At 41.7% G+C, this 17379-nt stretch overlaps 1 protein-coding gene across 1 annotated transcript in view; it reads right to left on the bottom strand.

Annotated features, from left to right (window-relative positions):
• Positions 1 to 2564: 2564 nt before the first annotated feature.
• Positions 2565 to 17379, bottom strand: part of cntn2 (contactin 2) — a 39173-nt gene continuing 24358 nt past the window's right edge. Inside the window, exons 21-23 of the mRNA XM_054785253.1 lie at positions 9992 to 10104; positions 7677 to 7845; positions 2565 to 6618 (exon numbers count right to left, since the gene is read on the bottom strand). Of these exons, the coding sequence (XP_054641228.1) occupies positions 6515 to 6618; positions 7677 to 7845; positions 9992 to 10104 (386 nt within the window). The 3' untranslated portion in view covers positions 2565 to 6514. The remainder of the gene's footprint in view (positions 6619 to 7676; positions 7846 to 9991; positions 10105 to 17379) is intronic.

Raw genomic sequence — 17379 nt, 5'->3', positions numbered from 1 at the left:
CAGTTCATGGAGCAGTTCATATAACACACTAGTGGGCAGCCTTGGAATTTGGCATGAAAACCCGTATAATTATTTTTAGATCAGTAGAATATATCTAGTAGAAAAATATGTGGATTTACATCCAGTACACCTTCTGGGTTTTTGGCTTTTTGTTTATTTCCGTCTGCATCGGTGCTTGTGTTTTCACCAGTCTGGGTCGAGGAAAGATAGTCGGGAGAGTTGATGATAGAGGCACCCTCCGGTAATACACATTCAGTCCCAAACTTTCCTTTATCCGAGGCACAGTATCAAATGTGCCAAACACACTACCAAAGAATCTGACGTGGCGAATGGCGTCTTTTGGAAATGTGAACAGGCTCATCCCATAACATGTAATATGCATATAACCCATAATATAAAAATATATACAGTATAACGACAACAGAAATTCAACAAAAAAATGCACCACAACAATATGAGACCAATGTATTCCATGCGTCGTTCCGAGAGGGGGGGGCTCTCAAAGTGACGTACGTCACTTGCTCTTTCCTCGCCTGTTTCCGACAGGATCGTAAAGCGTAAATATTGGAGCACATATGTTGCTCAGCAAAATGAACAAGATTAACATGTTTTGGTGTCATGAGCACTTTAAATGTTCATTTATCCATTTCATTTGTCATTTATATGCATTTCAAATTGTTTTATGCATGTAAAACTATAATTGTACAACTATAAACACTTGTTTTTGTTAACATTTTTGGCTTTCTGGAATGGATGAATTGGATTTATTTATATTATATTTATTTATATTATTTCTTATGGGAAAAATCGATCTGGTTAGAGTTAGACCTTCTGGAACGGATTAATGACCATGGTTCTGGAGCGGATTAATGACCACGGTTCTGGAACGGATTAATGACCACGGTTCCACAGTTTGCACAGTAGGTAGAGTGCTATGGTCAAATAAAGGATCTTTGACTAGCATTTAGGTCCCTATAAATGGTCATGTAGAGCAGGGGTGTTTTTCCAGCGAGGCCCACATAGTCAAAAATGAAAGGGTGCAAGGGCCATTTTGATATTTTGCATGCTAAGAAGTTATGTACTGTATATTTCAAGAAAAAACTGCACCTCAGATTTATGATATGGGTGAAAAAGCCTATTCATCTATTTTTGCTGTTTGTTTTTCTAATTTTCCACATATTTCACCTGTCTTTCAACTGCCTTTTTGTAATGAAGTATTATGACTTTATTCCCAGGATATTATACATTTTTCCCCAACCTAATTTCCAAAAATTACTTGATTTTGTTTTGTGTGGTCCTCATAATAAAACAACTTTAAAAAAAACTAAACTTTTTTCTTTAATATTTCAACTCTGTGCTACAAAAATGACATTGTTATTATTATTATATTATATTATTATTCAATTATCTTCCTCATAATATTACAAGTTTATTCTCGTAAAAGTTGTTGTTAGAATATGACTTTTTTCTCTTCATATTTTGACTTTATTCTTGTAAAACTGTAAAATGTTTTTTTTACTTTCCAACTTACTTTTTTTTCATAATATTATGACTTTATTCCCATCATTCTTTGACTTTATTTCCGTAATATTATAACTTTTTCAACAACCTAATTTTCCAAAAATTAAAATGTTATTTTGTTTTGTTTGTTTTTCAAAATATTATGACTTTTAAAAATTAACGTGTTTTTTCTTTAATGTATTATTTAGTCTTGTAAAATTGCAGCTGTTTTTTTTTTTTTTAAGTTGCCAACTATTTCAACTTTCTTTTTGTAAATTCTTCTCGTAAGATCACGACTCTTTCCGCAACCTAATTTTTCAAAAATTACTTTATTTTGTTTTGTTTGTTTCTCATATTATTATTTTTTTTTAAATCCTGTCTTCTTCATATTTCAACTTTATGCTACTAAAATGATGTTACTTTTCCTCATAATATTATGACGTTATTCTCATAAAATACGACTTTTTTTTCTCGTTAAAATACGACTTTTTTTCTCTGAACATTTTGCCTTTATTCTCGTAAAATTACAGTTTTTTTCATTTCTGCTGTCGTTCTTTTTCAATTTTCCAACTATATGACGTTTTTTCTTGTCTTTTCGTGATATGACTTGATTCCCATAATATTTTGACTTTATTCTCGTAACCTAATTTTCCAAAGGTTCAAGCTTTATTTTGCTTTGTTTCTTTCTCATAATCTTACGACTTTTAAAAAATAACATGTTTTTTCTTTAATGTTTCAGCTCTATGCTACTAACATGATGATATTTTACCACATAATATTAGGAGGTTATTCTCTTAAGTTTATGACTTTTTGAGCCGTCTGGCCAAGTCAACGTGTGAAGCTATGGCATATGTATGTCTAATAATAATAAAAATAATAATAATAATAATACTAGTGAAGGGAGAACTCCTTAACTTTGTGAAGACGTGTCGTCCTGGTCTGGTGGATGACTCGCCCTCCATTCATCCCCAGTGTGTGATACTGTGAATGACTGAAACCAATGAGTCTGAATGAGCCTGACAGGTGACCCCCACGGTGTACCCCACGCTAGAAAATGGATGGACGGATGGTCCACAATGAACTCAGAGATGCCTTGTCTTTATTTCTGCCTTTCACGGTAACCAAGCCTTTTAAAATAACATAATAATACCATGAAGAAAAATACGTTTGTACATTGGATCTTATCACGAAAAGGAAGGAAACGTAATCTTTCTGCTGTCATAAATGTGACAAAGTTTTACGTAAGAGCTGATAGATGCTGACAGGATTACAATGACAAGGATATACTGTGTTCTCATGTGGTGACACGCCCAGTATATCAGCAGAAACACTTTCATATTGTCACCATGACTTTTCCGAGTCCTAAACAGGATAATACATGTTCTAGTTGAGATACTTGTTATTTCAGAGTAGATATTGACAAGAGCAGTGGCGTGCGGCGAGGCACAAACTCCTTTGGAGTTTTTCTTTATGTTAATACAGGTTGCTCATTAAGAGGGTACCTAAAAAAGAAGAGCCTTAGTCTCGTTTACAGGGAGAGCTAATAAAATGTTACCACTTTTTAATCACACACAAGTTTTTGAAATGAGCACTTATTCAAGAATAGTATTTTCAGATTTGTAACATCCATCCATCCATTTTCTATGCCGCTTGTCCTCACTAGGGTCGCGGGTAGGCTGGAGCCTATCCCAGCTGACTTCGGGCGACAGGCGGGGTACACCTGGACTGGTCGCCAGCCAATGGCAGGGCACATATAGACAAACAACCATTCCCACTCACATTCATACCTATGGACAATTTAGAGTCGCCAATTAAACTATGTGGGAAGAAACCGGAGTACCCGGAGAAAACATGCCAACTCCACACAGGGATGCCCAACGGAGAATCAAACCCAGGTCTTCCCGATCTCCTGGCCAACATGCTAACCACTTGGCCAGATTTGGAACAGAACCATCTAATTAACATTTGATACCAAAGGTTTCCCACTTTGTCTCTTGTTTTCTACACACTTCAGTAACTGATGACATGTGCAATGCTGACAAACAAGAACTGGCAGGCGCATATGATCCCACTCAGTGTGCACTCAGATCGTAGGCAGGTCTTGCACGCTAAGCCATGAAGCCACACTCACGGTGGCGTCATCTTAGGTTCCTTCCCTGTATTTCATCAGGAAATGTCCAAATTCAGCTACTGTTACTTGAGAAAATGTTAAAAACGATTGGAATCATACTGAAGATACATTTATAATACAGTTCAAATGGACAAAAATTCATATTTACTTTATGTTATGTTATGTTTCATCATGACAAAGTGAGGCCCTGCCTCACTTGCCCCCCCCGACCACACATCAGTGAACAAGAACCAAGTTAAGGTTGGTCAAAAATGTTTTCTTCAATGTGATATGGTGTCAATTCCGCTAAGACGCTGCTCATTTTCATCTTTAAAATCCATGAAACATCTTGCGCATGGTGTTTGTCTTGGCACAAGTACAGTGGTTAGCGTGTTTTTCGGTTAAAGTCCAAAATTTACTCCAAGATTTAACCTCGGTTTGCGTACAATATGGCATGTCTTGTGTTGGTATTAATACACTGTTTGGGTGCAACTGTGTTCTTAATGTATTTTTATCACAAAACATCATTATTAGCATCATATTAGCTCGCTACTACATGGAAAGAGGAAGCGGAAGTCAGCTTCGTCACCCGTCTATGATGTCATCAGCGGTTAACTCTGTAGTTCTTTTCTAACACAGTTACGCCACAAGTCTGAAAAATGTAAACACAAAACACGTTTTTATAGTTTTACATAAAGAAAAGAATTCGAAATGATGAATGAAAGGGATAAGTGAACATTTAAGGTCACTTTTACCTTCATTGAAGATGTGATTGTTGCCAAAGACAATGTGGCAGCGAGATCAACACAGACACAACCTTGGTGTGTTGCTGTGAGTTATTTCTTCACTTCAACAGTGTTTCTCACCTTCTTTATCAAAATATTTTGCAGCCATGACCAAAGGAAAAGCAGAGGCTTGAGGTGAGAAACACGACTGAATAAAAAAAAAAATCACTCAAAGCAAAACGGGAAGGTGGTGTCGATTGTTGATCTCACTGCCACATTGTGTCTTTGGCAACAATCACATCTTGTTGTTTTTGATACGCTAGCATGGATAGCGTGGCGCCCAAACTGTTTTCTCTGCTTGTGGTAAGTGTTTAGTTTCCTTGTGCGTTCTTTGTTTTGCGTGGGTTTTGTTTTTATTTGCAGACTTTGCTCTCTGATTTTAAAAGTATGTTTGACCCTGAATAGTTTTGTATCGGTGTTTTTTTGGGAATAAAAGCATTTTTGTCGAGCTGAGTTATACTTGTGTTGTATTCTGCATTGACATGACATGACATGAACCCTGACATCAAGGCCAAGCCGACTTCAAGTAAAAACGATTATGCTCATATTTACCAAACACCTGTCAGCTCTGAAAACGCTTTAAATTTTGTGGCTTCTCGCTATCACAGTTTTTCACAAATGTTTCATGGTTGAATACTGCCTATTATTAGTCAAAAAACTTTACATATTCTTTGCCTAAATGAAGCATTTTCAAGCATAAAAATGGCTAAATGAAGTAAAATACAAATATAAGGCATTCAGAAGACTCATTCAAAGACGTTGTGATGATATGTAGTGTTCTCCACTGGTCACTAGGTGTCACTAATGTTACATTGATGAGACAACAGCCACTGCAGGAAGTACTGTACAGAACAGGAAGTACAAAAAAAAAAAACAATAACAAGGAACTCTTGATGGTAACGTGTGAGTCTGTATTTATATCTGGCATTTTCTCGTTACATCTACTATATCGGGTATAGGAGTGTAAAGGTGATTATAAGGGTGTTATTTGATGTCTAGAGGGCTCTAATAATATTAAAAACGGTTGTAAACAGGTTTTCTATGTTTTAACAACGAAAATATTCCAGTTATAAAAAAGGAATCCTACTTCACGGAAATTCACGTATCACGGTCGAGCGTGGAACCAATTAACCGTGATAAACAAGGGACTACTGTACTTTTTATACTGTCAAATCTCGGTTTCCGTGCGCCCCAGTTTTTGTATGATTGGCAGTGAGACAGCAACAAAAAAAAACAGATCCACATGGCTCTCTAAAGAAGAAAAAGTGGACGGTGCTTTCAATTCAGAAGGGACACACTAATTTATGTTCATTCTTTCCTCTGGAAGGACAAAAGCAGTTCTTAGCGCAGGGATTGTGGCACTCATAGAAATATGTGAAAAATGTGAAACTATGAGACAAAGCACAACGTACTCAAGTCTGAAGCGAGGTAATTGAAAATAAGCAGAGCACAATATGAACAATCCACCCCAATCCTGATCCTGATCCAGTGGCTCTCAGTCCTAACCCCGGGGTGCCCAAAATGCGTCCCGGCCGGGGGCCAGCTTGTATTTTTTAAATTTTTGGACCGGACCTTAGCCTGAGAAAATGTTCTGTATCTGGACCTATTTGAATTTTATAGTTGAATACCCTTGCTGTCTGAGATGTGTTTTTGTTTTTATTTTTGGGTGTCTGGGACGGATTAACTGGACTGACATTCCTTCTTATGGGGAAAAATTGACTCCTTTATTGTGTGTTTCAGTTTTTGTCTGATCTTTTGGAACAAATTAATGACGAAAACCACTTTACAATAATTTATGGCACATTTCTGTGAATGACAGATGAATATCGCATCTTGTTTTCCTTTTGTTTATTGTGGCTTTCACTCTCTTATCCCAATACTTGTATGCTGTAAATACTGTAGGTGAAAGAATAGCTGCTCACACGTCATGTCCCTCATAAAACACTGACATTCATTTGCCCATTAAAAAAAACAACATTTGAGTTTGTATAATACAAAAATGAAAAATCTACCTCCCGCAGGGTTAAAATGACGCCAGCTGCCAAACCCCAAATGCCAAACAGGTTGAAGACCAGAGAACTTTTAATTCAGAAAAGAAAAAAAGTCCAAAAGGCTGAACTCACAATCCTGACAGAAAAACAAAAACAAGAAGAAGTGAGCCAGTGAGGAGATGTACTGGATGACGACACACTGTGGCCGCGTTCTGCACCATCATGCTGGTTCCTGCAAAGACATCACAGACCATTAATACATAAATAAATATAATATATATAACATTTCATATGCTGCATATGGCGGAATAAGACATCAATGGCCGCATGTGACACTATTAATACATAAATAAACACAATACCTAACACCATTTCATATGCTGCATAATTCTTCTCTCTCGTATCAACATTTCCGCTTTTGTTTGATTATAAATAGCATGATTAATCTGAAATGTTATATAATGTCAATATTGAATTGACATTACATAAACGTTGTTAGACAATATCGTTTATAGATGACGATTTTTTTTCAAATATGAATAATATTTTCATGAAACGGCAAATATATATTTAAATATGGCTTTGTAGGATGTATTGTCTGCCTGTTTGCACCATTAATTGGTTCCAGACCCTACTGTGATAGTTGAATTCCTGTGAAGTATTATATCTATATTAATAAATGGAATATTTTCATAGTCAGAGCATAGAAAACCTGTTTATGACTTTCTAAACATGTTCTTTACCATTATTAGAGCCCTGTAGACATGAAATCACACTCCAAAAGTCACCTTTACACTCCTATTCTTTGTTTACACCTCACTGCGCAACACTGATGCGCAGGCTACGGCATCACTGCAGGGACATGAGAGACGGCCGCCACTCATAGCATATAACAAGCTACCAAGCTAACTAGTTAGCCTCCAATTTATTTGTTCTCAGCTTAAGAAAGTGTTTCAAACTGAGTAGGGAAGAAGGACAATATAAGAAGGCCAAAACGTACCACTTCCACACGCAAAGGGAGGAGGACTTTCTTTTCATGAAGTCATGTCGGACATGCAATCATGTCGGTAATGTAATCTAATGTCATGTCTCATCAATGTAACATTACTGACGCCTAGTGACCAGAATACTACATACAAATTGTCTTTCAGTATTTTCTGACGAATAATAGGCCGTAGTCAACCGCAAAACAGCAATCATTTCTTAATTAATTAATTTAGAAAAACCACGAGTGAGGGAGCAATGTTTGAACCGTGATGTAGCAACGACTGTAGGATGTTGGTAACTCACCTGAGTCGCGCGAGACAATAATCTCACGTGCAGGTCCGTCGCCGCCCTCACCCCAGGACCGCACTTCCAACACCACGTATCCGTTGTCTTTGGGCAGCGGTAGCTTCACTGACGTCTTGGCCTTGTCCACGACCTTCAAAACCGTCTGGCCTTCATGCTTGTACAGAACCTGTCATCATGAAAACATTGTTTTGTCTTATCAACTTTAGATTTACACAGCGTTCAGAATGACTGCAAATATTTGTCACTGATTTTCCTACATGGTCGAAGCCAGTATCATTTTCAAGTCATCAGTCGTTAGAGCAAAAATCTAATTTTATTGAACAAACCTCCCAATGTTAACAATTTTTTGCAAAAATAAAACATTGAAAATGCACTGTTCCACATTATTATGCACAGCGGAGTTTCAAAACACGTTACTGGTTGTAAAGAACCGAAAGCGGTCATTTGTTGAATTTGCAGCATTCGGAGGACTTATTAACTGAAAACAAAAGCTATTTCAACCAAAAACATCTTAACATGCCAAGTTACAGGTTAACATAAAACCCCTTCTTTCATATAACCTTGCACCCATTCAACTTCTGAGTTTTTGGAGCGTTTCTGCATGAAATTCTTTGCAATATTTCAGTCAATTTTCGCTTAACGATGCTCCATAAGTTCTCAATTGGGTTGAGGTCAAGGAAACATTTTGCTTGTACCATGGAAGAAAGTGGTCTGTCAGAAACTATACTGTATATACTTTGCTGAGGTCATTTTCACACCTTCAGGGACCATAAGGGGGCCTACCAGCCACAATGCCAACCATGTGTTGCATTAAAAAACAAGAAAATGAACATTTATGACACTAAAATTCTATTTGCATAATACTTTGGAATTCAGTGTAACAATAAGAATAAGGCATGGGCCGCTAACGTCAATGTTGACGTGAGTAAGGTGTGTATGTTGTGTTTGTGCGGCACACTTAAAGGACCACACAATCGTATCCCGCTGAGTTGTGTTAGTGTTTGCACATACATTCATTCAAAGTTACTTTACTTTACATAACAACTGCAGGGACGCTAAACAAAGACTTTTTTTATTTGTTGAATGGGTATGTTTGGACACATGCAAATGGAGGGAACTTGTAGCATAATCATGAGTACAGTAATCCCTCGTTTATCGCAGTTAATTGTTTCCAGACCCGACCGTGATATGTGAATTTCTGGGAAGTACAATTCCTTATTTGTAAATGGAATATTTTCGTAGTTAGAGCATAGAAAACCTGTTTACGACCTTCTAAATAGGCTTTTTAATATTACTACAGCCCTCTAGACATGAAACAACACCCCTATAGTTACCTTTACACTCCTATTACCCAATATAGCAGGCATAATAAACGAAAATAAGACATACAAGACAGAAATAAGACTCGTGTGTATTGCTGTAGACATGTTCCAGTGCTAGGGGACAGGAAGTGACACCTGGGGCTCACAGTTGAGTTTTAGTTTGCCGTGGGTTACGGCCCCAACAGTAGCCCTTGTTAGGAATTATTGTGCCTGTTGTGAGATCATTCACACCTGAAATAAAAGCCTGTTGTTCCGGTGATCAAGTCTGGTGCTTGTGTGTCTCACTCACCATTCCAGTATTACTAAGTCATTCACAACGTCTTTAAATGCGTCTTCTGAATACCTTATATTTGTATTATTCTTCATCTAGCCCATTTTTATGCTTGAAAATGTTTAATTTAGGCAAAAATGACATAACATTTTTTTAGATTTTGACCAATGACAGGCCGTATTCAACCACGAAACAGCAAGATTTAGTAGTAGATTTTTGAAAAAAAATGTCCAAGTGAAGCCGCAAAATACAAAGCGCAAGGTGCGCTGTATTACTGTATTTGCCTTTCTTTTTACAGCATCATTGAGTAAACACAAACAACGTGGTAACTTGTAGCATAATCTTGCCTTGCGCAAGGTCACCTAAGCATGTCTCTAACAACTCTTTTTTTGGTTTAACTTTCTAATAGTTATTGTATAACATGAACTTTGCCTTTTGTTTGATATTCTTTTTCACGGCTCACCAAAATGAAATCTAAATGAGGGTTATTAATAACGATCAAAGTACTAAGATTTATTGTTGCAGTCAATGAGAGTGATTCATTGAGAATCGGTGTACATAAAAAGGACAAAGATGTGCTCCGAAGTTCAAAGGTTTCTGGTGTCATGTTTCATGCAATATTTATTCAAGTCAAATCAAATCGTTGGAGACTCCAGTGGACTTTCTAAATTTGCAGCAACACGAGAAAAGCGTATAAATCCATGCACAACACCACTCACCTTGTACCCCAGGATAGCAGACTCATTGTGCAAGGCCTTCACATGGTCCCAGCTCACAATCACCCACCAACCATCCGTCCTCCACGACACATTTCCAGGAGGGCGATTAGGAGCTGAAAAAACATACATACAGTACATATTTATCATGTAGATCTGACTTAGTTGAACATTTCAATATAGATACTGTAGCTACTTGACTTATCATGTAACATTAGCACATGAAACCATCAATAAACAATATTACTTACTGTTCAAATACTCTTGTAATTCCTTATAGTATATATCACTGGCATTAGTAGTGTGTGTGTGTGTGTATGTGCGTGTGTGTGCGCGCGCGTGTGATGGGTGAAAAGCAGGGGGGCCATTTGAGTGTGAATAAAAAGAAGAACAAGAAAAAAAGAAGAACAAGAGGTGAAACTGGGTGAGATTTTTTCATTTTCGAATGAGAAGAACGTGCTGCAAAGCCAAAGTAGCAAGCGAGTTTTTGAAGTCAAAAGTGTGGAGTGAATGCATAGTGCGGCGTAACTGTGCATGTTTTACTGCCGTGCTTTTATTTTGATGGCCGGATGTACTGGATACAGGAAGTGTTACGCCGAGTTTGTGTTGCTGAAGGGACCGGAAGGTCGGTTGGGAGTTCATTTGAATATTTTTTATTTAGACACGAGTAAACATATACGACATATATGGGCTCAATTTCAAGTACATTTCAAGGATAAAATAGTGCCACAACAGGCTGCTTTACAACAGGATGTGAACGTCAAATAAGGAAATGAAAGTATACCTAATTAAGGATATAAATGGTAAACAAGAAAATAAATGGAAAATGAAATGATAAACTATGGGTTTTCTACAAGATTCAGATGATTAATTGTATGAGAACCATGGCTTGTTTTGTCTGAGGCTGAGAAGAAAGAAAGCTACATTGTAGAAGCCTACTTGCAGTCTGTTTGAAACCAGTCATACACAAAATACGACAGAATGGAAGTTCAGGTTTTGGATAGGTGCGATGCTACAGTGTGCACATCCGATGCCGCTCACAGAGGTCCTACAAATGCTCAGGTCATTGTTGTGTATGCTGAGATGCTTGAAAAATTAGGGGCAACATTGTTTCTGAGTAATGTCAACTGTCCTAGACCTACAACACCCTAGTACACCACTAGAGGTCGCCAAATATATGTTAAAGTAGTAATACCTGGAATGTCCACCAGAGGGAGGCATAGCAAAGATTCAGCCTTTGTAACAGTCATGTAGCATGAACAGTCTAACATGCTCAATATATATCTATCGCTTTAAGTATAAGTAACCATACAATACACAAGTTACTTAGTACCTCATGTTTTAAGAACATGTGCATTTGTGGGGAAACGCACACACATACATACTTGCACTACCCACATTAGGGACTCTTGCAATAAGTCTCGCTACGCTTACGCACTGATATATGCACTTATAATCAGCACTAGTCAGCAACATGGTTTATTAGAAGTATATAGGCCTATGGTCTTAAGAATGTCAATGTATACCAACTGTTTGATTCTAAAGGCTGTATGTATAATGAGTGAAAATATTGGTATGAAATGTAAATTATACAGGGCCAGGCAAAATGATCTGACACATTTGTAGGTTAAATAAAAGCAAATGTATCAGATCATTTTGCCTGACCCTGTATGTAAAGGTCTAAGCTGAAAATGAGCTCCTAGCAGAAGTATGGCCAGTAAAGGGTTAAGAAGTTCAGCAGTGTTCGCCAGAGAGGTCACTGTGAGTCACAGTGATGGCACAAAAGTGACTAAGCCCGGAATGACCAAATATGGACATCCGAAGGGAAGTTCATGTAAGGACCATCTAAGGACAACCACGGACAAGTTCATCTTGGGTCATCCAAGGAGAGGTCATCTAAGGACAGGATGATGGCCATATATGGATGTCCAAAAAGAAGTTCACCTTAGGACATCCAGAGAGAGTTCATCTGAGGACAAGATGGCGCTCTGAGTCATTTAAGGACACAAGAAGTTCAACTGAGGTAACGAGTCACAGGGAGGGAAAGTCTCAAATGGCTAGGGGAAGTACGGGACTTTCAGGACGGAAAGCCCCTAGGAGGAGCTAGAATGGTCAGGAAGACACTCCCCTGTGAGTCCACGGCATAAAAGGAGGCTGCATTCTACAATCGAGGCTGGTTTCTGAGCTGGTGTCGTTGCGACCAGTTCACTGAAGCTCCAAGGCTCTCAACCACGCTCTGGGACTGCTTCAAAGATTGGACACCACCACTACTTCATCTGCCCAGCAGAAAGGAGCTACTCCATCTGTCAGATGAACGTGACCCACCGGATTAAGAGACTTTCTGCGGCGCTGCCGAGAGGAGAGGAGCCAAGCCTGGAGGAGGGCGTAGCCAGCCACAGCAGCAGCCCTTTACCCAGCCACTCTCGGGAGCTACCTAGAGCCGTCAGACTTTCCAGGGGAGGCCGTCAACCTGATCACTTGCCGTCCGTTCCACCTGGATTAGGATCATCCCCAAGTAGAGAACTATTTCTTACTGGACTTTTTACCCTAACATTGGTCGTCATTATCCAGGTTGGAATGAGGTTCGAAGCCTTGAAATCGACTGTGGATCCGCTCCTACTTCCAACCGTAGTGGAAAAGCAGCTAAGGGAGGAAGGACGAGCCTATGCCCAGGCTTTAAGCCAATGCCCGGAAGGGGAACCAGCAGGTGATGGTGGTCATCCATCCAGACAGGGCACCGAGATCAGACGCCGAAACCCAGACATGGTTGGACTGGTGGAAGAGGATGCTGATCTCCTGGAGAGGAGGGCCGATAACACACCTAGTGAGCCCGTCCGAAGACTACAACAAGCTAACACCAGATGCAAAAGACGCCCTTCGAGAGTCCCGCAAGACGGCAGGCTCCGAAGGGCTCAGCCAATGATGACCGCCGAGGCGCGGGTCATTTCAGACCATATCTACCGAAAGGGGGACATGCTCTTCTCCGACGTGGAAGGAGTAGCCTATCTGGTAGATACGGGAGCTGAGGTGTCGATGACCCGCAGGAGCCTCAAACAGAAAGGACACTTAGATGTCATATTAGCAGGCGGATCAGCTAAAAGGATGCCATTTGGAATATGGAAAGGACTGATATGGATCATTGGACCCAGCAACCTGATAACCTTGAGAGATGTCGAAGAGCTGCATGAGAAGACAACCAAGCGCCGGTCCCTCAAAGAACGTTTGCAGAAGCTACAAGCAAGAGCGGTTCAGTTGGACACAACTAGTCCCTCGTCCGGAGGATGGTACAAGCCAGTGGATGTGCCGGCAGTCAAGATACAGCAGGTCCAAGACAGTGACCTGTCACCGGCAGGAAAGGAAAGACTGGCACAGATCCTGGAGGGAGCCTCGGTGGCCCACTTTAAGAACGACTGTGGGGATCTGGGCCCAAAGTATGTGCATACGATCAAAGGAGGAGTGCATCCCCCGGTGAGGCAGTACCCACTGAATCCAGGAATAGTGGCCGAGATGGACATGATCGTGAACGAGCTACTGACGTTGGGCATACTACGTGAGGAGCCATACCCCCTCACCAACAGCCCAATACAAGCGGTAAAGAAGCCAGAGTCAGTGGGAGGCGGTTGGCGTCCTGTCATCAACTTCAAGGCCCTGAATCGTCGTACGGTGGCAAACCGAGCCAGCTTGATAAACCCCCAAGCCTCCCTGAAGACTTTGAGAGTGAAGAAATACAAGTCTTGTATAGACTTGGCTAACGGGTTCTTCTCCTTGCGAATAGACAAGACATCACAAGGAAAAACAGCGTTCACCCATAGAGGAAAGGCTTATGTGTGGCAGAGGCTTCCAGAGGGGTACAAGAATTCCCATAACATCTTCCAGTCAGCGGTCCTGCAGGTTTTGGAGGGACTACCAGTTGCAGTGTACATCGCCGATGTGTTCATCGCAAGCGATACGGAAGAGGAACACCTGGACTTATTGCAAGCCGTCATTGAGAGGGTCTCACAGGCAGGCCTCAAACTCAATCTCAAGAAATGTCAGCTAGCCCGGTTCCAAGTGGACTACCTGGGTTTCCAGGTGGCCGCGGATTTGGGTCTCTCAGATGGATACAGGCAGAAGATCGAACAGATTCTGCCTCCTACTACAGAGAACGAGCTACAACGGATATTGGGACTTTGCAATTATGTCCGGGACCATGTCCCCCACTACCAGAAACATGCAAGACCTCTGTATGCCCGGTTGAAGAAGACCGACTCTGGGCATGAAGGCAAAGCCACATGGCCGTGGTCAGTGGAAGACCAGGAGCATCTGGAGAAGCTGAAGCAAGCCATCAAGGAAGCCGTAAGACTGGAACCAAGGAGCCTAACTACCCGCTTAACCGCCGAAGTGTCATGCGAAGGATACGACGCAATGATAGCCGTTAGTAATGAAGGGGGAGGACTAGTGACCCTATGGAGCTACACCCTGTCCTCTGTGGAGAAAAAATATCCACAGGAGGAGAAGGAGTTGGCCATCCTTGCTAAGTATTGGAGTGCTCTCAAGGACCTGGCCCAGGGGCAAGGAATCAAAGTCACAACGCAAAGCAATGTGCACAGATTCCTGAGGAAGAATACCATCGAAAGTACTAAAGCCACAAACGTGAGATGGGGAAGGTGGGAAGACATTCTACTGGATCCAGATCTCGAGATTGAGCCAACGACAGCCTCCAAGAAGCCTAAGGAGCCTAGCCAGGAAAAAGAACAACCGATCGAGTGGACCCTCTATATGGACGGATCCAAGAAAGGAGACGACCGATATGCCTACTGGGGCTTCATTCTACGACAAAACGGTGAAGAACGAGTGCGTCGCCGGGGGAAGACAGTCGGCAGTGCACAAGCAGGAGAAGTGACAGCAGTCTTGGAAGGACTGTTGGAAGCCATGAATCGACACGTAAAACGGATACAGCTGGTAACCGATAGTTATTATTGTGCTCAGGTACTTAAAGAAGACCTAGCCATCTGGGAAGAGAACAGCTACGAAGGAGCGAAAGGGAAGCAAGTCGCTCACAGTGAACTGTGGAAGAAGATAGCCGAATTGCGGCTGAGTTTGGAAATTTATGTTGTCCACCAGAAGGCCCATACCAAGAGTGGGGCACACTGGCAAGGAAACGATCAAGTGGATCGTTTCGTCCAAGAAAGAAGAGCTGTAGTTGTCGGATGTGAGAAGTGGGATGTGACGCCTAAGGGAAGGATAGTCCCACAGGAGTCTGTGGGGAGAGTGGTGCAGGCCGTACACAAAGCCCTTGGTCATGTTGGCCCAATACCTACACGGAAGGAGTTGGAGAGACTGGAGCTTTGGATCTCTGATAGAGCCATCCGTGTTGCCCTAAGGAACTGTGAGGCGTGTGGGAAATATAACACAGGCCGCAGGGGGCAACGAGCGGATGGCCTGACCATTAAAAGCACAATCCCATGGAGATCAGTATGCATGGATGTTGCTGGACCCATGGGGGTTAGAGGTACGAAGGGAGAAAAGTACCTTGTTGTGCTTGTGGACACTATGTCGGGATACGTAGGGGTGAAGGCAGTGAGGAGGGCCAATGCCAACAGCGTGCTGCGCACCCTGGATGAAGGATGCATGTGGCTAGGCATACCAAAGGAGCTGAGAACGGATAATGGAACGCACTTCAAAAATGCGTTAGTGGATAGATGGTGCCAGAAGTGGGGAGTAGAGAGGGTCTACTCTCCCCCTTTTACTCCACAAGCCAACGGGGTCGCCAAGAGAACCATCGACTTAATCAAGAACTGGTTAGGGAAGAACGCCAACGGCGAAGAGTGGAGCACTAAGGCCTTAGAGATTGCAGCCCAACTGAATGGGAGGTGGAGACAAGATAGACCCTCCCCCTCAGAGGAGTTGAACCAACGCCTCTTTGTGACGTCAGAAGCAGGGCGGAACCCAACAAAAAGAGAAGATCTGAAGGTTACAGGACCATACAGTGTCGGGCAGCGAGTGTGGATCAAAGCAGGAGAAGCACCCAGCAACTCTGCAGTAAACAGCAAGTACAAGCAGGCCGACATAGTGGAAGAAGTGTTAGATCGGAACACAGCAGTGAGATGTAGGATTCCCCGGCACTGAACACATTCAGCATAAGTGTAGGTGTACCCGGAAAGGGAAGACCTTGTGGTATTTCCCGTAGTGTCTGAGAGGCCTGAGAGTGCCAAAGTATATCTATTGCTTTAAGTGTAAGTAACCATACAACACACAAGTTAGTTAGTACCTCATGTTTTAAGAACATGTGCATTTGTAGGGAAACGCACGCACATACATACTTGCACTACACAACATTAGGGACTCTTGCAATAAACTATCGCTAAGCTTACGCACTGATATATACACTTATAATCAGCACTAGTCAGCAACATGATTTATTAGAAGTATATAGGCCTATGGTCTTAAGAATGTCAATGTATAACAACTGCTTGATAGCTAAAGGCTGTATGTATAATGAGTTAAAATATTGGTACAAAAAGTAAATTATATGTAAAGGTCTAAGCTGAAAATGAGCTCCTAGCAGAAGTAAAGGGTTAAGAAGTTCAGCAGTGTTCTCCAGAGAGGTCACTGTGAGTTACAGTGACTAAGTCCGGAACGACCAAATATGGACATTCAAAGGAGAGGTTCATCTCAGGTCCATCTAAGGACAACCAAGGAGAAGTCCGTCTTGGGTCATCTGGGGAGAGTTCATCTAAGGACAAGCTGATGGCCACATATGGCTGTCCTAGAAGAAGTTTTTCTTAGGACATCCAGAGAGTCCCAAATGGCTAGGGGAAGTAGGGTACTTTCAGGACGGAAAGCCCCTAAGAGGAGCTAGAATGGTCAGGAAGACACTCCCCTGTGAGTCCACAGCATAAAAGGAGACTGCATTCAACAAGGCTGGTTCCTGAGCTGGTGTCGCTGCAACCAGTTCACCAGAGCTCCAAGGCTCTCAACCACGCTATGGGACTGCTTCAAAGATTGGACACCACCACGACTTTATCTGCCCATGAGAAGGGAGCTACTCCATCTGTCAGATGAACGTGACCCACCAGATTAAGAGACTTTCTGCGGCACTGCCGAGAGGAGAGGAGCCGAGCCTGGAGGAGGGCGGAGCCAGCCACAGCAGCAGCCCTTTACCCAGCCACTCTCAGGACCTACCTAGAGGCCTCAGACTGTCCAGGGGAGGCCGACGACCCGATCACTCGCCGTCTGTTCCACCTGGTTTGGGAACATCCCCAAGCAGAGAACTACTTACTGGACTTTTTACCCTAACATCGGTCGTCATTATCCAGGCCGGACTGAGGTATTGGCCTTTGGCCTTAGGCTTTTTACTGTCTAGATATATGTGAGTGGAGCTCATCTAGGCTAGTCCTTTAAGTTTTAGT

This window comes from Dunckerocampus dactyliophorus, chromosome 8, assembly GCF_027744805.1.
Source record: "Dunckerocampus dactyliophorus isolate RoL2022-P2 chromosome 8, RoL_Ddac_1.1, whole genome shotgun sequence".
NCBI lineage: Eukaryota > Metazoa > Chordata > Actinopteri > Syngnathiformes > Syngnathidae > Dunckerocampus > Dunckerocampus dactyliophorus.
The sequence above is the reverse complement of the archived record's forward strand: the minus strand, read 5'-3'. Positions and strand labels throughout refer to the sequence as shown.